Below are 24,431 nucleotides of genomic sequence, written 5' to 3'. Positions count from 1 at the left end.
CCTCTCTCTCTCTCTCTCTCTCTCTATATATATATATATCCTCATGGGTTAACTCAATTGGTCGAGTTCCCATCGCTAAAGCACCTCGCTAATGGGAGGTCACGGGGTCAATTCTCCATTATGCCCTTGGGGTTAGGCTCTACTAATAAGCTGGTGGGATGTGATCCCTTTGGGTGGATCTGCCTAGATATTTCCTTGGAAAAACTCCGGAAAATATATAAGTCAATTGGGGTTATCTCGAGTGGTTGGGAACGGAACGAAATCCTCCACACCAAGGTTCAATTCCCACAAGTGACATGGTGGATGTTGACAGCATAAGTATATTCCTCACAGGTACAATGTTGTATATTCCATGAGGAATATAGTCATATTGTCAATATTGTCAACATCCATCACATCACTTGTGGGAATATATATTATTGTGCTGAGAGGCGCTCTCTAACCCAGTGTGATAGAGATGTTGTGATGTCTTGTAAACATTTTGACTCTGTCAAAATAAAAGTAAAATTAAATTAATAATTAATAATTATAATTAACAATAAAACATTTTCACTGGGACAAATTACATAAAACTTGAAATAAAAATAAAAATAAAAAATAAAAAAACAATAAATTAATACTTACATTTACAATTATAATTATTAATAATTATAATTAATAATTAAACCAACCTAGATGCAGCCTAACTCTGAATCTACCCAGTGCCAAGAGGCTCCCTTGATATTCAAACCTCTTTTAGAGTGAAAATAGATTTGATCCCTCAGTGCTTCGTAGATACGGAGTTAAAATGGATCTAGGCTACTTACAGTTTTTATTATTATTATTATTATAATATATTCCTAACTTTATTATAAGACTTACATAACTCTAATTTCCAAAAAAAATACCTACACAGTACAAACATGACCTTTCCACTAATTCGAATTTTTATAAGTTTACGATGCGACGCATGATCAATCAGGGCTGTCATATGTGATAATGACAGCAGCAGGTCTGAGAGCTGTTGCAGGGGCAGTAAGTATGGCAATGGGTAGCTATGGCGAACAGTGAACAAAGTATACATCAGTTTGTGGAGAATCGTAACACAGACGACTGGGATTATCGTTGTTGGACGAAAGTGATGGGGCGGCTAGAGAATCTTAGCACAGATGACAGAGACCATGGCAGTTGCACGACAGGGACGCAGCAACTAAAGAATCTTAGCACAGATGACAGGGTGGTGTGCAGATGACAGGGTGGCTACAATAGAATAGCATGGCAGATTGTAGAACTTATGGCAGCGACGCAAACCGGATGTAAGGTGCAAATAGGGAACAAAGGGCAGTACTGTGGCGAAATTGGGTTGACATGGCATCGTACGACAGTGTCGTGGGCGAAACATCGAAACATTTCGGAGTTTCCAAAACGGGTAGGTTTAGAATCGTTACCTCCCAAAAATGGAAAAGTCAGCCGAAACATTGGCTGAAACGCCATATGTGTTTATATATATAAAAAGAAATCTATAAATATGTGAATAACACATTATCTTGCAAGAAAAAAGGGAATAAGACCCATAGATGACAATTTAGAAGGAAAACCAAGTCAATATTAACTCTCATAGATGATTACATAATGGTAGAGTTTCGGTCAAGTTTTGACCGAGTTTCAGAGTTTCGGGTACGGTTACGTCCCGAAACATCATGTTCTTAGAAGTTTCGTGCAACATATATATTTTTACACTTATATATATATATGTATGTTTATTGTTTACAATGAAGGGCCTGGCTTAAATATAGCCTCAGGTGGTTATTTTAATTTTTATGCATAACATGCAGCCTTTCAACTGTCAAAGAGTGAAGCAAACTAAAATTGCTGCATCTAACTCAAAGCTGGCAAAGAATTAATATACTATATACAAATGATGTAGTAAGCATGGGTTAGAAAAATGCAAATACAGGCACAATAAACACAGTGAAACACAGGCCAAATTTGTAAAAGCAAAGAACAATTGAAGAAAAATGTTAGTAAAGAAACCCGTCCAAAGATGAAGCACTTTCCAAATACAATAACATTGACTATAATTTTCGCAAATTAAAAACCAAATATTGAGCAACAGAGAATTCTCAGCATTCTATTGCCATAAGTAATATTACACTCAGAATAATTACAAGCTGTCACATCATCTAGAGTTCAGAAATCCGATTAAATATACATTTGTTCATAAAATATCAATTAGAGATTTTTGGCGAAAATTTTAAAAACGAAGTCCTTATTTAGATATTTATAGATAATTAGCAAGGTTTATTAACAAACACCAAACTTTTTTAGAAAAATACTAGCCATTAAAATTTTCGAGGAGAGGGCTTCTAATCTAATCCAAATCGGTAGGCTTTGTTTAGGATGACAAAATAAGTCTTTAGAGCATGCAAATTGCTAAAATCGGAAGAAAGTCTCATAAATCCTTGTGATGGGAATGCTTAAGAAAATATGATAATATCCCAGGCAGAAATGAGAAACAAAAGAAAACCACACAATTTGAAAAGTGACGAGGTGATTTATTACACCTGAAAGAATTATACATAGAAAGCAGCAAATAATCACAGAAATCTAAAAGATGTTTCATATGCCCAGAAACCGGGATCAGTTAAAGTGTTTTCAGTGCCTAGTCCCAGGATTAACCCCTTCCTCACCCCACCGCCCCCCCACCAAAGACACATTGCCACATTCGTGCAACTGAAATAGTTAATTACCCCATCCAAAACCAGGTGAAATTCCCAGTGACCTCAATGGCCCATAGGTGCAAATGTATAAATTTTACAAGTGCAGTTGAAAGTCCTGGATAGATTTGACAGGATAGATAGCCCTTGATCATGGTACTTATGCCAAAGAAAGAGCCCACTTCATTAACAAAGGACCAGTACCAACCAAATGAAAACTACAGAAAACAGAAAATAACTGGAGACTTCCTACCATGGACTGATACATGGGCATCATGTTAAGAACTTGTCAAACTAGTTCAGCTTTTTCCTAATATAAACAAGCATGAGAGCAACCTGACATGATTTACTTTATGCAAACTTAATCAATCACTGATTGTAAAAGGTACTAATTCTACTGGTGCTCACCAGTGCTTCAAACTTTGGCTTATATTCAGGAGTAACTTTGTCCACATATTTTGGGATTTTAACACCTGGAAAAAAACAAGAAAATGAAATATTACAGTTTTATGGAACCCAAATTTTGCTGTCTTTAACAATAAATAGATTATAGCAGTTAAATAGAAGAATATAATGTTTATTTCCACTTTTTATGCCAATGCTTGATATTGTATCCGCCTTAGCTTTTTTCTAATGGTTATAATACATTCAATAAGCCTAAAAACACCGTTTGTGCTTGACTAAAGATGAAAATATCATGAAATGCAATAACAATTTATATCAAGGCAAAAGTAGGTAACCATAACATGCTTCTGATATTACATATCGTTATAAATCAGATTGTAACCCATGGAGCATAGAACAGTCGGTAATGGATGCACTGTTAAGGCACTCCTTGCATAATGGTCACCATTTCAAAACCCCATAGGTGTCCCACCTGCCTGAACTCCAACTAGTGGGAATCGACCCCATGTCATGTGAGTATGAGACCCACCTAGTTGCCAATTCCTCTAGTCAAAAAAAAAAAGCCAGGTCCCTGGTCAGACTGCAAAAAAGCACCTTCAAAAACTCTGTTGATTTTGTATGGTAGCTACAACCAAGTCCTTACAGTAACAGAAGCACTGCCAAAGGTACAGTTCTTCAAGGACACTGAAAGCATAGCTAATGCAATTGTCACTTTCTACTCATTCTTGTTATGCTTCTTATGAGATTCCTTATAAATGTGTGTTTATTCTTCCAACCAATAATTCCCTCTTACCCTTTGTTATAATGAGTAAAAAAAAATCCTTCATTCTTCTGACTTTCACCTCTTATAATTCCTTGAAACTTGAAACTTTGTATTTTTAAGAAACGCTTAGGAATGTTTTTAAGTGGCCTAGTTAATGAAAAGGTGGCTATACGAATAAAGGTGACTCTACTAATGAATGGGAAATTAATGTATACAATTGAGGCAGAAAGAGTAAAAACGTCTGTGGAAATAATATCAATGGCTGATTTTTCACAGTAAAGCTATTCCAATGTAGACACAATGGAGTGGCAGCGCACGATTTCTCCCCAGTTGCAAACAGTCTGGGAAAAGAATGATAGCTTCTCTTACTGGCATGAATATTGGTGGCAGTTAACCTTTTATATTATAATTTGAAAGGACATTGTTAACTGGTCATAACCTCCCCAGTAGATACGAATGGCAATGGTGTGATTTCAAAACAGGTGTTATTTAATAGCTCAACAGTGGGACTTTCAATCAAATTGCCCTACCCAGGAATTCACGTACAATCAATTGCAATAATTAATCTGTTCCAAACACAATTTAAAATGTACTCAACACCCCCAGTTGGGTATTTCAAGCTACAGTGACTAGGTTATAAATTTGGAAGTGTGCCACAGGTTTGTGGTTATTTATGGCATCACTATTATTATGCCCCAATTCAGTGTTCTAAGTTCCAAGTTCCCCCAACAGTAGTTTTAGTTTCTTTTAATATTGTAAGGGAAGGATCTTTAGTATATTTACGATTTTGGATGCCAGCCTTCAAAGAATTCACTTCAACCATATGTTGAACATGTTGATTTTTGTGTAGCATCGGGAGGTAATGTCGTATGGCTAAATGGTTTTCAAAGTCAGCCCAGAAGAATTATGAAAAATTTAATATGTGAAGTGACAAGTCAGCCCAGGAAAGTCAAGTTGGCCCAGCCTATGAAAGGGTGTGTCCCTTGGGTTGTTTCACCTCATTCGACAAGTATAAATAGAGAGTGTGATGTCTCATTTTCTCCATCAAGCAAGAGCAAAAAATTTTCTCTCTCTTCATCATTTCTCTTATCCCTCGTGGACAGGGGCAGATGTGGAGCAGGAAGCCACAGGAAAGCTGCAGGAGCCACATGAAGGCCGCAGAAGCAGCAGGAAGGCCGCAGGAAGAACGCTAGCTGTAGGTGAAACAGGGATAAAGAAGGGCTAACAGGGCTGACCTCAAAGGAAAGCAGGTTGGCCAAGTTTGACTTGTATTCTATACAAATATCTAATTCATAAACCTTGTTGAAGAATAATTTCTCCTAAGAAAATTTGTTGGGTTTTCTCCCAAGGTTCGGGTTCCTAGGGTAAAATTATTGTCTCTATTGTGCATGGATGTCTTTCTATGATCTTTACTGTTCCCACTGCATTTACTGATGAGATTTTATGAAATGTAACTATTTAATGATAGTAGAGGCATAAAATCACAAGGAAATAATTATCTGGCAGAAAATTGTATCCAATGCACTCTTGCATAGAAAATTCAACATGGTATCAGAGATCTTTTGAAATAGCAGCCATTGAATTGAATTCAGCCTAAGAGACAATATTTAGCAGCTTGATTGGATCTCTTGTCAAAAATGATGCCAAGTCTCATAGTAGAAGACAGCTTGGAAGGTGCCACCAATTTCGGATCTTGAAAGACTAGGATACTCCTTGTGTTGGAAGAAAATGAGATTCAAGATCATGTGGAGAAAGTTATTCCAAGTCAGAGGGTGTTGAGGAAAAAGCCAAGCATAAAAAGAATGAATCCAACGCTAAAAGAATCTTGATAGATTCCATAAAGGATCACTTGATCCCTCATATTGTTGGTTTGAAGACTGCCAAAGAAGTGTATGATGCTTTGGTGGGATCATACAAGAGTAGCAACACTAGGAGAAAGCTAACCTTGAGTCATCAACCTCAGACTCTCAGAAGGTTATGATGTCTAGATCAGATTTTGTTATTTCTCATCTTATGAGAATTTCTCAAATGAGAGATGAACTTAGAGCCATTGGAGATAACATTGATGATACAAAGCTTGTTACAGTGACTCTCATGTTGATTTTTCAAGGTATCCTCTCTACTGGATATTACTTCTTATGATTTACTTAAATTTATATTTTATTGCGTTCATTATTCATCATCTTGTATTTATTGTTCATCATAAAGTAATTACATAGAAGATATCAATAGTATTTGAAAAAAAAGTGCCAATAGGATCATGAGGAGACAGCCACACAAGAATACAAGCATTTACCCTGGGAAAACCCACATGGGGTAAATACTAAAAACCCAACAATCCTTTCCTTAGAGGATCAATTCAACAAGAGACCTCAAAGCCATACATAAACTGACCAGCAAGATGATGAGTCACATTTGCATCAAGAAGTCAAGTCAACCTTCCAAGATATCTGCCCACAAAATTAGGTCTTCTCGTCCTTCCATAAAATTCGGTTCCCTTTACAGAGGTTTAGTCCAGTGCAGAGGTTCAGCCTTCAACAAAGATCACAGAGATTCAATCCTTTCCTTGAGAGAGATTCATCTTATACAAGCCTTGAATTCGTCCTTCTTCCTTGACATCATTGCTGGCCTAAGGGATATAAAAACAGATGATCCGAATAGCACTTTAGAAGAGAGAAAGAATGCATATATATATATATATATATAGTCCTTTTGGGGGGCGAATAGGTGCCTCTTTGGGGCTGAGCCGACTTGACAAGGAGGAGGGCCGACTTGGCCTTCTTGTGGAGTCATAAACCGAAATTCCAAAATTCAATTTTTCCTTTAGTGAAGGTCATGAAGAACATGCCTTCTAATTTTTCTTTTGACAAATACATAAGGAATATAATTTCTTTTGAGCATGTAGAACATGCTTTACAAGTACATCAATAAATATTAATTATGAAGACTGACCATAGCTACAAAATTCAACAATGGGACCCATTTGTTCAGGGAATTTGTGCACACGAAAAGCTTGCTTGTGACTGAGTGTTTCCAAGAGGAGGCCAAATTGTTGTCCAAGGGCACTTTGCAAAGACCTCAAGAGGAAGAAACTCAAGCACTTGCAGCTCATGCAAAGATAGGAAAAGGAAGAAGTTTTGGAAAGTTCAATAAGATGATTACAGGTAGAAGACCCCCGCTTCAATTCAGGATCAGAATGAGGATTTTTCGTAGGTCAGGTGCTTCAATTGTCATGATTTTGGACACTATGCTTCCTGGTGTCCTCAAAAGAAAAAGGAAGGAAGGGAAAGGTAGCATGCATCAACAGCCGATGTTGATGATGATGAACATGAACCTCAAAAGAAGACAAAGGAATCTAAACTTGATAAGATTGCAGATGGACTTCAGAAAGAATACTTCTTTTGACATTCAATAATGACTTTTTCCCATGAAGGCCAAGGATGAGGTCTTCAACAAGTTCCAGAAGTTTAGGGCTCAGGTAGAAATCTTGACAAGGAAGAAGATCAAGGTTTTGAGGTTAGAGAAGGAGAGTATACTTCCAAGGACTTCAATGATTTTTTGTTGGGAGGCAAGGATCAAGAGGGAGTCAACAGTTCCATACAACCCTCAACAACTTCTTCCTCGATCAAGAGATAAGTACTTAACTCCTTTGAATCTTTGGTCAACATCTTGTTCTTCTATTTTGTATGGTATGCTTTGGATATCAAAAAATGATTGCTTGGCTATGATTTTTTTCCTTTTTACATGGCCTCCTGAATGGGACTTGCGGAAAGGAAGAACAGGCCCATTGCAAAGGCTACCCAAGCAATGATTCATGCAACAGATGGCAGCATCAAGAAGTACCAAGCGAGGTTTGTGGCAAGAGGGTTTTCCCAAAAAGAGGGAGTGGACTACGAGGAGGCTTTTTCTCCAGTCACCAAATGGTCAGGTTCTTGTATGGCCTAAGGGCTCCAGTATAGACTCAACAAGAGTGATTAGTGTTCGAGAGGGAAGATTGTACAAATTGTTACGATGCCCTGTGAAAAAATTTCAACCCCCACTCCGGTTATCAGTTTTCCTTATCACTCCATGCATTTAGTTTCAATCCAAACATAATAAAAATTCTAAAATCTGGAAATGACAATAATTTTCTGAAAACACAAATTTAGAGATTTCACAACTGCTGAAATTGCAGCAATAAAACACAGCAAAATTATGACAGCCACACACAAAAAATAACACAGTGATTTTTTGTCAATGTGACCCTAGAAAAACCCCTACAACTCTTGCGGAAAACCAGTTTGAGAGCTCTTCTTTATTTCTGAAAATGCTTTTACAGAGACTGAAATACACAATAAAAATTCCAACAAACACAAATTACAACTTATCTCGATTTTCGTGCTTGAACTCCGCCTCGAAAATCATGCCAATCAGCAAATAGCCCAAACAAAAATTTTCCAGCAATAAAACAACATTGAATGTTGTACAGCCAGCCTCGAAAAATTTGCCCAGAACTTGTTGTACATACTGTACAGACCATATGGATTTCAACAGCACGCCTACCTCAAAATTCATTCCCAAATCTGTCTTGAAATTCATGCCCTTGTTGTTGTCCCTCTTCCTTGATTTCTATGATGTCCCTCTTCCACAATATCTGTGCCTTTCTCATGTTGTACAGTTTTGCCTTGATATGCATGCAAATAAATGTTGTTGCCCAAATTTGCTGAAACGTCTTCTTACTGCTCTCCTTCACTTCCTCACTACTCAAAAATTTTCTCCTTGCTATCTCTTCTCTTTCTCTCAAATGCTCATGAAAGAATAAATTAATCTTTTCCTATTCTCTTCTCCTTTTATTCTCTAAATGCCCTTTTGGTTTGCCCGAAGATCTAATGGCTGAGATTCATTTAGATCTAGGGATGAGAATAAATGTGCATTTAATTCTCACTTTCTATTTTTTAACTCACCCACTTAAATAAAGACCCACTTAGCCTTTTATTTCCATAGTCACTTTTTCACTTTCTAATTCATCATTGACTTTAATAAAGTCACCTTTAAATTAGAATGTAATTTTACCACTTATAAAGTCACTTTTAAATTAGAATGTAACTTTACCACTTATAAAGTCACTTTTAAATTAAATTGACTTTACCACTTATAAAGTCACTTTAGGAGAAAAGTAAAAGATAAATTTTGACACTTTTCCCTAGGCCAAAGATCAAAAGCCTTAGGGAACGACTTGTCCTCTGGTACCCAAATTTTAATACTCACTCTTACCGAGGAAAGTGCTCCTCACCACTCCCATCTTGTCTCTAAAGTAGACATGCTTGCCCCGTGGTAAGGCTTTGGTGAAAATGTTTGCTACCTTCTCATTTGTGGAAATGCACTCAAGCTTGACAGCTCCCTTTTGGACATAGTCTCTAATGAAGTGATACTTGATCTCAATATGCTTTGACCTGTCATGAAAAACTAGATTCTCCGTGAGTTTTATGCAACTCTGATTATCATAGTAAATTACTGAAGGTCTCAATGCCTGACCAAATAGACCAAACAACATCTTGCGAAGCCATATGGCCTCACAACTAGCCAAACTAGCAACCATATACTCTACCTCAGCTGAACTCAATGCAACTGACTTTCGTTTCCAGCTGATCCACGACACAACTGTCGAACCCAACCCAAAACAACACTCAAAAGTACTCTTCCTATCTGAAGCACAACCTGCCCAATCTGAATCCGTGTACCCTACCAGTCTCACTCCATCACCTTGTCTATAATCCAGACCAAAATCCACAACCCCTGCAAGTAACGAAGAATGTGTTTTGCAGCCACCCAGTGCACATTCCTGGGCTCACACATGAACTGACTCATAGTGTTAACTGCAAAACATATATCTAGTCGAGTGTTGACCAAATACATCAAACAACCAATCAACTGTCTGTATAGAGTAGGATCCACCAACTCGGAATTAAAAGTGCGAAGCTTCTTCCAGTTAGTGATCATAGGTGTAGACATGTGTTTGCAGTCCTCCATGTGAAATCTGATAAGAAAATCCACAATGTACTTCCCTTGTCCCGAGAAGAAATGCCCCTCCTCCTGCCACACCTCCAATCCCAGAAAATAATGCATCAAGCCAATATCCTTCATCTCAAACTCTGAAGCAAGATCTCTTTTGCAGCCCTCAATGAGTCTCTCTGCACCAGTGATGATCAAGCCGTCAACATACAACACCAGAATGAGAGGCTCCTCACCCACCACAATGAAGTATAGGTTCGGATCAACCTCACTCTTTGTGAAACCCAACTGCTGCAAGTATGATCCTAAAGTACCAAGCTCTGGGAGCTTGCTTCAGGCTATAGAGTGCCTTTTTCAACTTGCATACATGGGCCTCCTTCCCATGCAGCTCAAAGCCCTACGGCTGCTCAATCTAAACCTCCTCTTAAATGAAGCCACTAAGAAATGCAGTCTTCACATCCATCTGGTGGATCTTCCAACCCATCTCTGCTGCAATCGATATAATGGAGCGAATAGATGTATACCGAGCTACGGGAGCGAAGGTCTCCTCATAGTCAACTCCCTCTACTTGTGAGAACCCTCTCACCACAAATCGAGCCTTGAACTTCTCGATGTTGCCATCTGCAGCATGCTTTATCTTGTAGAGCCATCTGGAAGTAACAATTGATTTACCTTCAGGCCTCGGCACTACCTCCCAAACATCGTTCTTCATAATAGAAGAATACTCCTCCATCATGGCCTCTCTCCAGACCTGCTGGCTGGCTGCCTCCTCATAACTAGAAGGCTCGGAGTCAACAATGCTTGTTACCAATGCCATGTAACTACAGAACCGCTCAGGTGGTTTACTCTCTCTAACCTGTCTCTTTGGCCCAGCAATTGATGTGGCCGTGCAATGTATCTTGAAGCCACTTGGGCTTCCTCTTACCTAAGCATACTTCTCCCACCGGAGCGAAAGAATCCTCATCGTCATCAAAATCCTGAACTCCTGAAGGCCTGTCAACTGACCTCACGCCTGAATCTCTGCTTGTAGACGCTGAAGTATCATGCGAACTGTCCATTAGTGGACTACCCTGTAAACTGCTCTGCGAACTGCCCTGCATGCTACCAGAGGAACCACGCACCTGAATCTGAGACCCACTGCTCACTGATGGACATGACACTATAATCGATGTACCCCTTGATCCCTGACCACTCGAACCCTGTCACTGACTCAATTGCTCCCGAGGGTCTGGTGACTCTGGATACTCTACCCTGTGACCTCTTGAAAGCTCTCTCCTCCTCGAACTCCACATCCCACCTGACAACCACTTTCCTCTATGCAGGAATATAAATCCAATAAGCTTTCGAGGTCTCGCTATAACCCACAAAGATTCCCTTGTCTGCAGTGGGCTCTATCTTGGTCTTGTTCTCCTTGGGGACATAGGAAATATGTAAGGCACCCAAAGATACGAAAGTGCCCAACATCAGGTTCTTCCCAGAAAAAGCTTCCTCCGGAGTCACATTCCCCAAGGCACGATGTGGACTCCTGTTCTGCAACTACACAACAGTGTTGCAGGCCTCTGCCCACAAAAATAAAGGTAACCCCTGATCATGAAGCATGGCTTTAGCAACCCCTGCAATGGATCTGTTCTTCCTCTCTGCAACCCCACTTTGTTGGGGGTTGTAAGGAACTGTGACCCTTCTAATGCCTGCCTCAGCACAAAAATCAACAAACTCACCAAGGGTATACTCCCCTCCATTGTCCGACTTGAGGACCTTGATCTTCCTACATGTCTGGGTCTCCACAAGAGCTTTGAACTCTTGAAATCGCTTGAAGACCTCACTCTTGGTCTTCAAGAAATAAATCCAGGTCTTCTTGGAGTGGTCATATGAATAAAACATAGTACTCATAGCCACTCAAGGACACATGAGACATTCGACCACTCACATCAATATGAATCAAGTCAAGGATCCTGGTCGCTCTGTTGTCACTGCTGGGAAAAGGGGATCTGGCAAGCTTCCCCATAACACATCCTCTGCATACATCAAGGTGAAAAGAATTGAAATCTAGCACATTAGTGGTGATCTCCCGCAATGTACTCAAGGCCCCATGATACATGTGCCACATCCTGCGGTGCCAAATCTCACACAACTCTGAACTGCTAGATTTGTTGTCGGTCCTGTCTTCGGTGCTGCTACTCAATGCCATCAGGAGCTGGAATGAGAACTTGTACACCTTGGCATGGCGCTCAGTAATCTCTCTAGCTGAAGAAGCTAGAGTTCCCCTAGGATATATAAGCACATGCCCTCTCCTAAACAACACATCATACCCTTTATCCTCAAGTGTTGAGAAAGATATCAAGTTCTTCTTCATTCTAGGCACATATAAAACATCTGACACTTTCAAGGGAGGTTTGGGTCCCCTAGCAAATGTCAATGTCCTCACACCAACTGCTTTAACAATGATGTCATCACCAAGTACTACCTACATATCAGTATCACCCTCTGAAAACTTTGAGAAGTACTCTCTAACTCCTGTCATGTGGCAGGAGTCGAAGCACCACTATCAACATACCAAATGCTAGAAGATGCTCTGCTAGTAGCGGGGAATACACACTCCCTCTGAACCTATATGGCAGGTGATCCTGCACTAGTGACCTCACAAGCTATGAACCCAAACTCCCGATCAAAGCTCTCTGAGAAGCTCTCTATCTCTGCAGAAGCTGCCATGGGTTTGCCTTTCCCTTTCTTGTTCTTCTTCTCCAGACACACAACAGCATAATGTCCCAACTTTTGACAAATTCCAACATTTGACTTTGGAATAGTCCTTCTCCTTGTTCTGTTGCTTGCCTTTACCTTTTCTTTGCCTCCACTGTTGGAAGCTTGCTTCTTTGCTCTCCCTTCTTGCCTCTTGCTAACAATGCCACATTGTCATCCTCCACAACTCGTTTGGTTGCCCGAAGATGGTTCTTTCTTATCTCATTCTGGATGCAATCATCCCACAACCTCTCCCAATTGGGAAGGTTTCCCCGTGCAACAATGCCATCTACAAAATTCTCCCAAGTCTTGGGAAGACCATTCAAAGCAATCCTCACCAACTCAGTGGGTGCAATGATCTCACCTACGGTTGCCAACTCATCTCTCATTGAAGTGATCTTTGTGAGGTATGTTGTAGCACTATCAGTCTTAGCCATTTTAATGGCCTTCAGTTTCTCCTTGAGGACCATTTTTCTGTTTTCATTTGAGCTCTGGTAAAGACTGTTCACATCTCATGTTCACAAGTCTTTCCTCTCACATGAGGAATGACATGGTCTTTGATTCCTTCCAAAATCAATCTTTTTGCCTTAGCATTCTTTTTGTTAAACTGTACCAACTGTACAAGGTCAGCAGGTACTACTATTGGGTTCTGTGTGGTATTTGTATTTAAGAAGTTTCAAGAATTCAAGAAAGAAGTAGAAAATCTGACAGAAAGGTAGATAAAGATCCCAAGGTTTGATAATGGTGGAGAGTATACCTCCAAAGAGCTTAAAGCATTTTGCAAGGAAGCAGGAATAAAGAGGGAGCTAATTGTTCCTTATAACCCTGAACAAAATGGTGTGGCTGAAAGGAAGAACAAATCAATCGAAGAATGTGTTAGAGCCATGCTTCATGACCAAGATCTCCCTAAATTCTTATGGGGAGAAGCATCTGTAACAACAGTCTACTTACAAAATCGAAGTCCTCATAAAATTCTCAATAATATGACTCCAGAAGAAGCATTTACAGGAAAGAAGCCTAGTGTGGATCATCTCTGAATATTTGGATGTCCAATTTACATGCACATTCCAAAGGACAAGAGGAAGAAATTGGATCCTACAAGTACAAAAGGCATCTTTGTTGGTTATAGTGCTTCATCAAAAGCATACAGAATCTACATTAAAGAGGATCATCGTATTGAAGTAAGCAGAGATGTCATATTTGATGAAAATGTAGCTTACAAGAGATCCATAGATATTCCGATTGGTTCTGCTGAAGAGGCGCCCATTTTTTAGGATATCTCAAGGGATGACAATGTTCAAGATCCTACATCTATTCATGAAGATGTTGAAGGACCTAGTGAACCTATGCAGCATGTTGTTATTCCATAAACTCGTAAGAGACCTGCTTGGTTGAGGACAACTCTAAAAGAGGTTGTGGGACATGCAGCAACTAAGGGAACTTTTGGACAAAATAAGAGACCTAAAAGGTATTCTGGTTATGTAACTTATATGAGTAAGCTCATTGAGGTTGAACCTTCCTCCTATGAAGATGAAGCTGAACATCAAGAATGGAGGAATGCAATGCAAGAAGAAAACCAGTCGATTATGAAGAATGATGTCTAGGAAATTGTTCCTAGACCAAGTGACAAATTTGTTGTCACTTCCAAATAGATATACAAAATCAAACATGTAGTGTATGGGAGCATTGAGAAGTATAAAGCTACATTTGTGGCAAGAGGCTTTTCACAAAAGGAAGGTATCAATTATGAAGAAACATTCGCTCCTATAGCAAGATATACAACTATTAGATCGCTTGTCTCTTTGGCTACCACTATGGGATGGAACATTCATCAAATGGATGTTAAAACAACTTTTCTTAATGGGACCATTGATGAAGAAGTTTATATTGAGCAACCTCAGAGATTCGAAGTCCATAAGAGGGAGACACGCATCTGCAGATTGAAGATGGAACATTCATCAAATGGATGTTAAAACAGCTTTTCTTAATGGGACCACTGATGAAGAAGTTTATATTGAGCAACCTCAGAGATTCAAAGTCCATAAGAGGGAGACACGCATCTGCAGATTGAAGAAGGCTCTATATGGCTTGAAACAAGCACCTAGAACATGGTATGCCAGGATGGGATGCATACCTATAGAAACTTAGTTTTGTCAAGGGATCTGCAAATCCTAACCTCTACATCAAAGTGGTCAAGGATGAACCTGTGATAATACTTTTATATGTGGATGACTTGTCACAAGTGTGGAAAATTAGATACAAAATGCAAGAGGCAATTTGTAGCTGAATTTAATATGAAAGATCTTCGACTTATGAACTACTATTTGGGACTAGACGTTTAGCAGAAACCTGGTGAAATATATCTTGGTCAACGAACATATGTGATCAAGATATTACAGAAATTTTCGCATGATGGATAGTAAGCCAATGACAACTCCTATTATTACAAATCTAAAGAAGTTGAGGAGTTCAGAATCTTGCCTGGTAAATCCTACATGCTATAAACAATTGATAGGCTCCCTAATGTATCTTGTGAATACTAGACCTGACATTTGTTTGGAAGTATATACCCTCAGTGAATTTCAGATGGAGCCAAGGCATGACCATTGGATAGTAGCCAAACACATCCTGAGATATCTTCATGGGACAATGCATCATTGCCTTAGATATGCTAGTAATGAAATTCAGCTATTGGGATATACAAACTCTTATTGGGGTGGCAGTGAGACAGATGGTAGAAGCACTACAAGTGGATGCTTCAGTTTGGGATCTTCCAAGATCTCATGGATGAGCAAAAAGCAAGACATTGTTGCTTTGAGTAGTGTTGAAGTCGAGTACATTGTTGCAAGTGAAGTTTACAGAGGGGTTGTTTGGCTTAGGAAGTTGTTATCAAATTTATTTGAAAGACCATCGAGCCCTACTATTATATATTGTGACAACCAAAGTTGAATAAGGTTGATGAGGACCCAGTGTTTCATGCTAGGACAAAGCATATTAACAATAAGTACCACTATATCAGAAGCTTGGTATGAGATAAGGTCGTGAAGCTACATTATATTTCTACATATGAAGAGGTATCTAATATTCTGATAAAAGAACTTCCAAACAAGAAGCTTGAGTGCTTAAGTAGCAAATTTGTTTTGGTGGATATTTCCTCCCTGATTGAGAGGGAGTGATGATGGACTTTATTTTCTCTTATTTATGTGTCATGCACTAGGCCAGGACTAACAACCATATGTCTAAGTGAAGACCATAAAGGGAGAATGGGGTCCAAAGAATTGGATAAGCATTTGAGATTAGTACTTCTTGAGGATTAGGAGATCCAAGATAGAAGTAGTCCCATAAACCAATACTCTTTGAGGATGAGGTTGGGCATCCAAGATATGAGTAGTCAAAGAGCATTGATATTCTTTGAGAATTAGGCATCCAAGATAAGAAGACATACCTAGTGAACATCCGGATGGGGTATGTTCCTTAAGAGGTAGTGTGGTGTCTCACGTAAAGCATTCCAGCATTATGCTCTAATATAAGTAGAGCTTCTTAGTTAAGGCCTTGTGACGTTAACAATGTTGGTTATGATGCTTTAAAATGGTTTATCAATGTGACTTTTCTTATGAGAATACTTCAATTTGAGAATCCTTGTACCTCATGATGGATTATGAATACCTCCTTAGTTAAGAGGGAGTGTTGGAGAATGTAACTAGATTCAGTCTTCAAGCATAGGTTTCATGTTCAAAGTCTAGGTCAAAGCATGTTCTTCATGTTTTTGGGGCTTGTTGAGTCAAAGAAGAATGTTTGTCATGTAATGTAGTCCTATTTGGACTTGTAACAAAAGAAAATCATTATTTTTTAGTCTAGAAAGTCAATTTGTCCGCCAAAACCAAGTCGGCCCTGCCAAGGAGAAGTCGGCCTAGAAGAGAGGCCTACTTGACCTCTTGAGAAGTGTATATATAGAAGGGCTTTAGCTCATTTGGGGGACACTTCATAAGTTCAATTTGAAGTAAGACAAGAAGGCATTTCAAGAGCGAAAGTCAAGGAAGAAAAAGAAGAAGATTCGTCTTTTCTACCCATTTCTGCTCACATGTGCGAGAAAATCTAGGCTTTTTGTAGTTGTTGTGGGCCGAAAGTTGTAAGTCGAATTGCAAACATGAAGTTGCAGGACCGAAACTTTGATTGGGGTAGATTTTGGAAAGTTTGACCTTCATTGGCTTTGGAAGACTTTGACTTGTTTTGGGTTTTCCCCTTGGAGGGCTTATTCCCTGGCTTGGAGCCTATATCTTGTGTACTTTGTATCTTTGTGATCTTCATTGTTTTGGTAATTACTTGATGAAGAAGAAAAATAAGTAATAAAAGGCCAACTAATATCACAAGTTATTATCGAGTAAGGAAACTCAACTCTAATCTACAAATACCTGGATTTTCCAACAAGGCACTCATGCCAAAACTTGGTGGAGATGGATCAAAAATTCAATAGCTCCCCGTTGTAAGATATGGAGACACAAATATACACCAAACATCCAAGAATCACAACTTGTCCAACTGAAGGATATCAAAGGATCACATATTTGGAATGCTTCTTGGGAACACAAAAATTTCATCAAGGAACACTTCTTCTGGGAGATCAAAAATAGCCAAAGTGCACTATTTTGGGAAGATTCCTAGCATCAATGGCCCAAGTTGTCGCAACAAAACCAATTAAACTCCATCAAAGATACTCTCCTAGCTCAAGGTCTCACATCTATCGTGCATCACTGAAGCTCCTCCCCTTCCCACTCCTCTCAATGGCGCAATTGGATTGATTGGACTCATGGAACAAACTTGGAATACATTAGCAAACTTTAGCAAACTGGAAAATTACAATTCAAAAAGGAGTTGAGATCCTTTGTTGGGGGCACCCACCTCAAGGTAATTCCAATATGTGAGAAGCCTGTAGCCTCCTAACCCCTCATATCCCTAATGAAGACAACGATATCTAGGAAAAATTATGGCAACTCAAACACTGGCCTAAAATTGCCCTCTTCTTATGGCTCTTATTATGGAACATAACTCTAACTTGGGACAAGCTTCAATGTAGGGAATTCCTTGGACCATCAATTTGCCCTCTCTACCTCCTCTAACTCTGAATTTTGTATTCATCTCTTCCTCAATTGCAATTATACTACCTCTCTCTGGGAAAATCTTGCCATTTTGTTCCGCCAATCTGAACGTAAGCCTACCAACATCACCTCCACCTTCCACTCTTGGCAGACTTCTCCTTTCATCAACCCCATCATCAATAAAGCTTGGAATTTTCTCCCTGGTTTTCTCCTCTAGAACACCTGGAAAGACAAAAATAGAGGATCTTTTAAAATATTTCCATTGCAACCATCAATGTCTAGCATCTTACTCCTAGCAACCTAAGGGAATCCATTCTTTCACTCTTCTGGACTAATAAGGACTGGGATCGTAACCCTATCGAACAACTCTTTCTCTCCTCCCTTAAGCTCTCATCCTTCCTCTCCTCTCATACCCCTTCAACCCCCCCCCCTTCTTTCTCCGGCCCCTCCTCTTGGTCCCCCTCCCTCAGACTTCATTAAGCTCAATTTGGATGGTGCCTTGAAGGGGAATCCAGGCATTACCAGTTACGAAGGTGTCTTCCATGATACAAATGGTCAAATTTTGAAATTACCCACATTTATGCGGGATCAATAAACAAACAATGTGGCAGAAATATGTACCTACAAACAAGGTCTTCTCATTGCCATCTGTAACTGCTACCACAAGCTCATAATAGAGGGGGATTCGAAAACTATAATCATCATCTTTTGAAGAATTCAATGTGGCTTTGATCCATCCAAAGCAACAAACAATTGGAGACTAGAATCATAAGTTTCAAACACAGCAATACTCTTAACTCTGATTCCAGCCCTCAACCTTTCTCATGTCCACAAAGATGTCAACAAGCTAGAGGACCTTTTAGCCAACCATGGCTTCACTCTAAGATCTTGAAGCTAAATCTCTAGTCTGGTTTCCTGTTGGGCAAGCCAGAGGCTGACATTTTTGGACTATGTAATCTTTTCCCACAATAATCTGAAGTGTCTTGCTCAAAAAAAAATTGATTCAAACTTCCGCTTAGATTTAAGTGGCAACATGATATATTATGAATGAATTGGTTCATAAAAGAAAGAGTGCTTGTCATATGCTGAAATAATATTTGTCAATGCATGCAAAACATAGAAATTATTATTACTTGAACTTACAATAGATGTGAGTTTATGAACCCTCTATAAAGTGAGGACATGGCCAAGCCACCTCTTGCAAATGCCATGTGGAGGTGCTGTACCATGTTAAATGCATGAAGTTATATATTTGACTATCATAAATTCAGTCATAAAATGGCTCAAATGCCTTTTTATACATGTTGATTAATAATGTCATAACAACTATACTGTGAACAAAAATAGAATTGTAAGAAGATAATGAGGACAAAATGTCAAACACGATAAAATGCAAGAAAAATGCCATAGAACAATTCAAATAAGCAAAAAGCATGTGTATCTGTTTTGCAAATTTGTTTGGCCCATTTAAAAGGCTTGGAAAAGCAATATTTTTGGTTTATTACGAATTGCAGCACTAGGATTTGCAGAAAGGTAAATAATATATATATGTATATATATAGAGAGAGAGAGAGATGCATGTCTAACATTGTTTTTGTTATTTGATGATTCTTTTTCAATTTAAGAAATGAACTTACCTTCGTATGCTTCTTTGTACATGTCAACTAGACGAGAACCTATACCCTTTCTATAGTATTCCCAATCAATTGGTTGTGGTTCCTGCAAAAAGGAAAAATGGAATGGTTTAATTAGTAAAGCATAAATCAAGTCAGAAAGTATATAAATGGTAAGAAGCTAATGACATTTTCAAACATGAAAATCTCTTCTCTGAACTAAATATCTACTACTTTTTATATAATGATTCATATTTCTCTTAAAATACAGACAAAGTATATTTCACAATAAAAGGGCTGCATAGCAGCTACCACAAGATACAGACAAAAGGTACAAAGACCGGAAACGTCCAAATGTGGTGTTCCAGATATCTATTATTTTTTAAAACAATGATAAAGAATATTTATCTTTATCTATTACACAAGAATGTTCAGGAATATACCCTATAATTATGAGAATGGAATCTGGAATCTACCCTTTCAAGTTGGGAAATTTTCCACTGTGATTTAAAAGTTAAGACAGTTTTGGTTCAGAGATGGATTGCACTTAGTTCTATTTTAGTTATATGCACCCTTGCTATATACATGAGAAACTTTGCATATTTGTGTATAATCGTTTAGATTCATAGGGATGCACATGGATATATATGTTTTTCTTTCAAAATTTGAATATTTTATGTATTTTTTAGTCGACCAATTTTTTTGTCTGATTCTTTCATTTTTTGTTGATTCTGGTCGCATTCATATTTTTCGGGTCTCAACCAATTCAATGATCAATCTGTTGATGTTTTATAGCATTGAAAAGTCTTCTACATAGGCTTGGTGTCTTAGCATGTAGAAGATATTTGATTGCCTCTTTAAATGCTTCCTCGATTTTATGATTTCTTTCCTAGGTTAAAATAATTAATCTAATTAATTATTGTGGACTATTGTGCCAAAGTTTTAAGGATAAATAATAAAATTATTTACATATAATTCCAACCGTTGATCTCAAGTGAGGCTTCGAATTTAATCCTAGACATTGATCCCTTAGGAGATTAGGGTTAGGGATGTTAGCTTAATGAAATTATAAAATAAGCCTAAGGGAGAGATCAAGACACACAGTTGTGGAGGAAGTAATTTTCCCTAGAGTGACAGGCTCAACTAGAATAAATAGAAGTGAGAAGAAGTGCAGAAAAGAATTTCAAGGAGGCTGAGTTCAGGAAAGAGCGAGGTCGAGTTGTTGAAGAAAAGGGTCGAATTGTGGAGGACGTCAAATTCTCTAGTGCAGATGTGTTGTACGAGACAGGGAGAAAGGGAGGCCAATTTGTTGGTGAGACAAGTTAATTCTCCAAGGCCAATTTGCTTCAAGTAGTTCGATTTCCAGAGGCTGAATTCTTTGAGGCCATTTTTCCCAGTGGAGTCAAGTGCCCAACAATTGTATTTTCCATGTATTATCTGTGGGTCTAACCCAAATTTTGCCAAGAAAATTAATGAAGGAAGAATTTGTTGGATGTAAGTTTGTTGTTGGGGTGTAATTGATCTCTTCATTTTATTTCCGCTGCATTTTAAGTTAATATACTAGTGTATTTATTTTTTGGCAAATTCAAAAATATTTGGGATAAATATTTTCCAAGGTTTTAGTAATTTGTTCGAGTAAAATAATCGAATCTGGTATGAGAAAAATTAACACGGTGTCATAGCAATAGAAACTCTATGGGAGAGATGAGAGATCACAAGGGTTTTATGGTAGCAAAATTTGTTATTTTGCAGTAAGGGTTTTGTGGTTGAAGTCAATCTAGTAATATGGCATCGTCAGTCCATGGAAGGAATGAATCACTCTTGTCTTAATGGCAAATGGTTTGTGGGAAATTGCAAGCCAAGCAATTCAAGATCCTCAAGATGCTACCCAATTGGTTGAATATAAGTTGAAAGATATAAGAGCCAAAAGCATCATTTTGGATGGTGTGAAGGATCACATAACCAAGAAAGATTCATCCTATCAAATGTGGTCAGCCTTGACTACACTATACCAGAGTGATAACTAGAATAAAAAGATGGTGCTAAGATGGTGAAGCTGAATAGCATCAAGATGAGCAGATTTGACATTGTGGCCTCATACTTCACAAGGATTCAACAAATTCATGATGAACTTTCAACTATTGGGGAAGAGGCAGCTAAGGTGGATCTTGTCAAAGTAGCACTGAAAGGGCATACTGAGCAATGCGCTACATTTGTAACAAGCATCCTAGGCAAAGATAAGCTTCCTGAATGGGCCAAATTGTGAGACTATTTCACCCGAAAGGAGATTTGGGAGGAATCCACAACTAGTAAATAACGCAAGGGTGGAGATGAGAACCTTGCTCTTATTGTGCAAGCAAAGAAGGGCAAGGGTAAAGCCAAGCACAACCAAAGTGGAGGAGTATCTTCACAACGAAAGAAAGACATGAGCAAAGTCAAGTGCTTTACATCACATGTTCGGTCATTATGCCAGACAAAGTCCAAACAGGAAGAAAGGCAAGGGGAAGACAACAACAGACGCATTTGCACAGATGGATGGGTTGGCTGACAAATTGAAGAAGGAATTTGCTATAGTATCATGTCTTTTTAACACCATTACAAGAGAGGTGTGGTTTGTGGACAATGGAGCATCTTGCCACATGACATGATCTCCCAATATCTTCACCAGTATGGACAAGGAAAAAGAGATCTAATGTGGATCTTGGTGACAACACTAGGTATGCAATGGAGGGCATTGGCAACATACATTTCCAACTAGACTCGGGAAGTCTTACGGAGGTGAAGGAGGTAATGTATGTACCTGGGTTGGAGAAGAATTTACTCTCAGTTTTGTCCATGGAGGACAGAGGACTTGAGGTCAGTTTCATGAGAAGTGAGTTAGTTTTCAAGCCAAAAGGAGTTGATCCTAGCATGAGGTTGGTCATAGGCAACAGGGAGAATAATTTGTATCTCTTGAAAGGACAACTAGTGAGAGCCCTATCATAGCAGTGACTTTACCACTGTTATGAGAGATGCCACTGGCTTTCCAAAGTTTAATATAGAACATGATGGTGTGTAAGGGATGTGCACTTAACAAGCAGGCCAAGGCAGCATATCCTAGCAGTGAGACTAGGTGCAAGGGTGTGTTGGATTTGCTACATTTCGACATATGTGGTCCTATCTCAGTGGAGTCTATCTCAGGAAGCAGTTATTTTGTGACACTCATAAATGACTATTCTAGGAGGACACATATTTACTTCCTGAAGGCCAAGGATAAGGGCTTCGATCAATTTCAAGAGTTCAAACCTCTTGTGTAGAACTAGACCAAGAAGAAGATCAATGCCCTAAGATTAGACAAAGAGGGAGAGTATACCTCCAACGCATTTAAGGATGTCTAAAGGGAAGCAAGAACCAAGAAAGATCTAACAATGCCCTACAACCCACAGCAAAATGGAGTCGTCAAGAGAAAGAACAAGAGTATAGTCAGAGTAGACAAGGCCATGATCCATGATCAGGATTTGTCTATGTTCTTATGGGCATAGGCATGAAATACAATTGTATACCTGCAGAACAGGAGTCCTCGCAGGGCAGTGGAGGACATGACTCCTTGGGAGGCTTTTACGAGAGTGAAACCGAAGGTGAGCCATCTGCTTATCTTCAGTAGTCCAGTCTATATCCACATTCCTTCAAAGAAGAGAATTAAACTGAATCCCTCATCAGAGAGGGATTTTTTATTAAATATAGTGAGACTAGTCCTCTGATCAGGAGGAGGAGCAGGATGTTCCTTCAAGCTCTACCAGGAGAAGACCGAGATGGACCGAACAAACCTTGAGGGATGCAGAGCAGCATGTGGAGGCTCTTAGCAACACTTCAGGGAAAGTAGACCGTTAGCTAGATTTTCCAGTTATTTGGCCTTGATGAGCAACAATAGTGAATTTGATCCTTCTACTATTGAGGAGGCAATAAATCAATAAGTTTGAAAGGATGCCACAGTGGAATGGTATAGTTCCATCATGAGGAATGATGTTTGGAACATAGTATCGAGTCTTGAGGGGAAGTTAGTGGTCACTTCTCAATGGATCTCTAAAATCAGGCATGGAGGTGATGCCAGTGTCGAGAAATACAAAGTGAGGTTCATGGCAAAAGGGTTCTCCTAGAGGGAGGGTGTAGACTATGAGGAGACATTTGCACCTATCGCGAGATATGCATCTATCAAGCAATCGTATCTATTGCTTCAAAGATGGGGTGGAGGATACATCAAATGATTGCCTTCCTCGATGGGGTGATTGATGAAGAGGTGAATATTGAGCAAACTCAAGGCTTTGAGGTACATTGGAGGGAATCCCATGTATGCAAATTGAAGAAGGCCTTATACGAACTTAAGCAAGCACCTTGCACATGGTACTCCAAGATTGATGGGTACCTACTTAGATTGGGCTTCACAAAGAGTAAGGCGGACTCAAACTTGTACTTTGTACTTGTTGAGGGTGAGTCACTCATATTGGTACTCTATGTTGATGATTTTTTCTTGACGGGACCAAAGAAACTCATAGGAATGTGCAAGGATCTTGATTTGGAGTTCGAGATGAAGGACATTGGATTGATGCACTACTTCTTGGGATTAGGTGTGGCAGTAGCCAAGAGAGATTTTCATAGGGTAGGGCAAACACACAATTGAAACTTGAGATTCTTAAAAGGTTCAAGATGGCAGGTTGCAGGTCGATGTCTGAGGATGAGTTGGTGGATCCCAATTTGTACAGATAGTTGATCGGGTCCTTGATGTATTTAGTCAACATTAGGTCGAATATTTGTTTTGTTGTGAACACACTAAGCCAATTTATGGTGGATCTGAGAAGGGTTCATTGGATAGCAGCGAAGCATGCGTTGAGGTAACTTTGTGGTAGAGTGGAGTATGGACTGAGATATGTTAGAGTTAGTGGAGTGCAGTTACATGGCTACACAACTTTTGATTGGGTAGGGAGTGCAGTGGACTAGAAATCTACTTCTAGATATTGTTTCACATTGGGATCAACTATGATCTTGTGGTATGGCAGGAAGCAGCACCCAGTGGCCCTTAGATTAGCAGAGGCGGAGTACATGGCAACAAGCCTAGTGAGTTGTGAGGCCGTATGGCTCTATAAGATGCTCACAT

At 39.1% G+C, this 24,431-nt stretch overlaps 1 protein-coding gene across 1 annotated transcript in view; it reads right to left on the bottom strand.

Moving 5' to 3' along the window:
* LOC149159149 (ATP synthase subunit d, mitochondrial-like) overlaps positions 1-24,431 on the bottom strand; it is a 55,919-nt gene that overhangs the window by 21,383 nt on the left and 10,105 nt on the right. The window contains exons 2-3 of the mRNA XM_089436410.1: positions 19,325-19,406; positions 3,105-3,169 (exon numbers count right to left, since the gene is read on the bottom strand). Of these exons, the coding sequence (XP_089292536.1) occupies positions 3,105-3,169; positions 19,325-19,406 (147 nt within the window). The remainder of the gene's footprint in view (positions 1-3,104; positions 3,170-19,324; positions 19,407-24,431) is intronic.

The sequence above is a fragment of the Pinus tabuliformis genome, chromosome 5_2, assembly GCF_031772625.1.
Source record: "Pinus tabuliformis cultivar Carrire ecotype Pingquan chromosome 5_2, CPIR1, whole genome shotgun sequence".
In the NCBI taxonomy this organism is placed as follows: Eukaryota; Viridiplantae; Streptophyta; class Pinopsida; order Pinales; family Pinaceae; genus Pinus; species Pinus tabuliformis.
The sequence above is the reverse complement of the archived record's forward strand: the minus strand, read 5'-3'. Positions and strand labels throughout refer to the sequence as shown.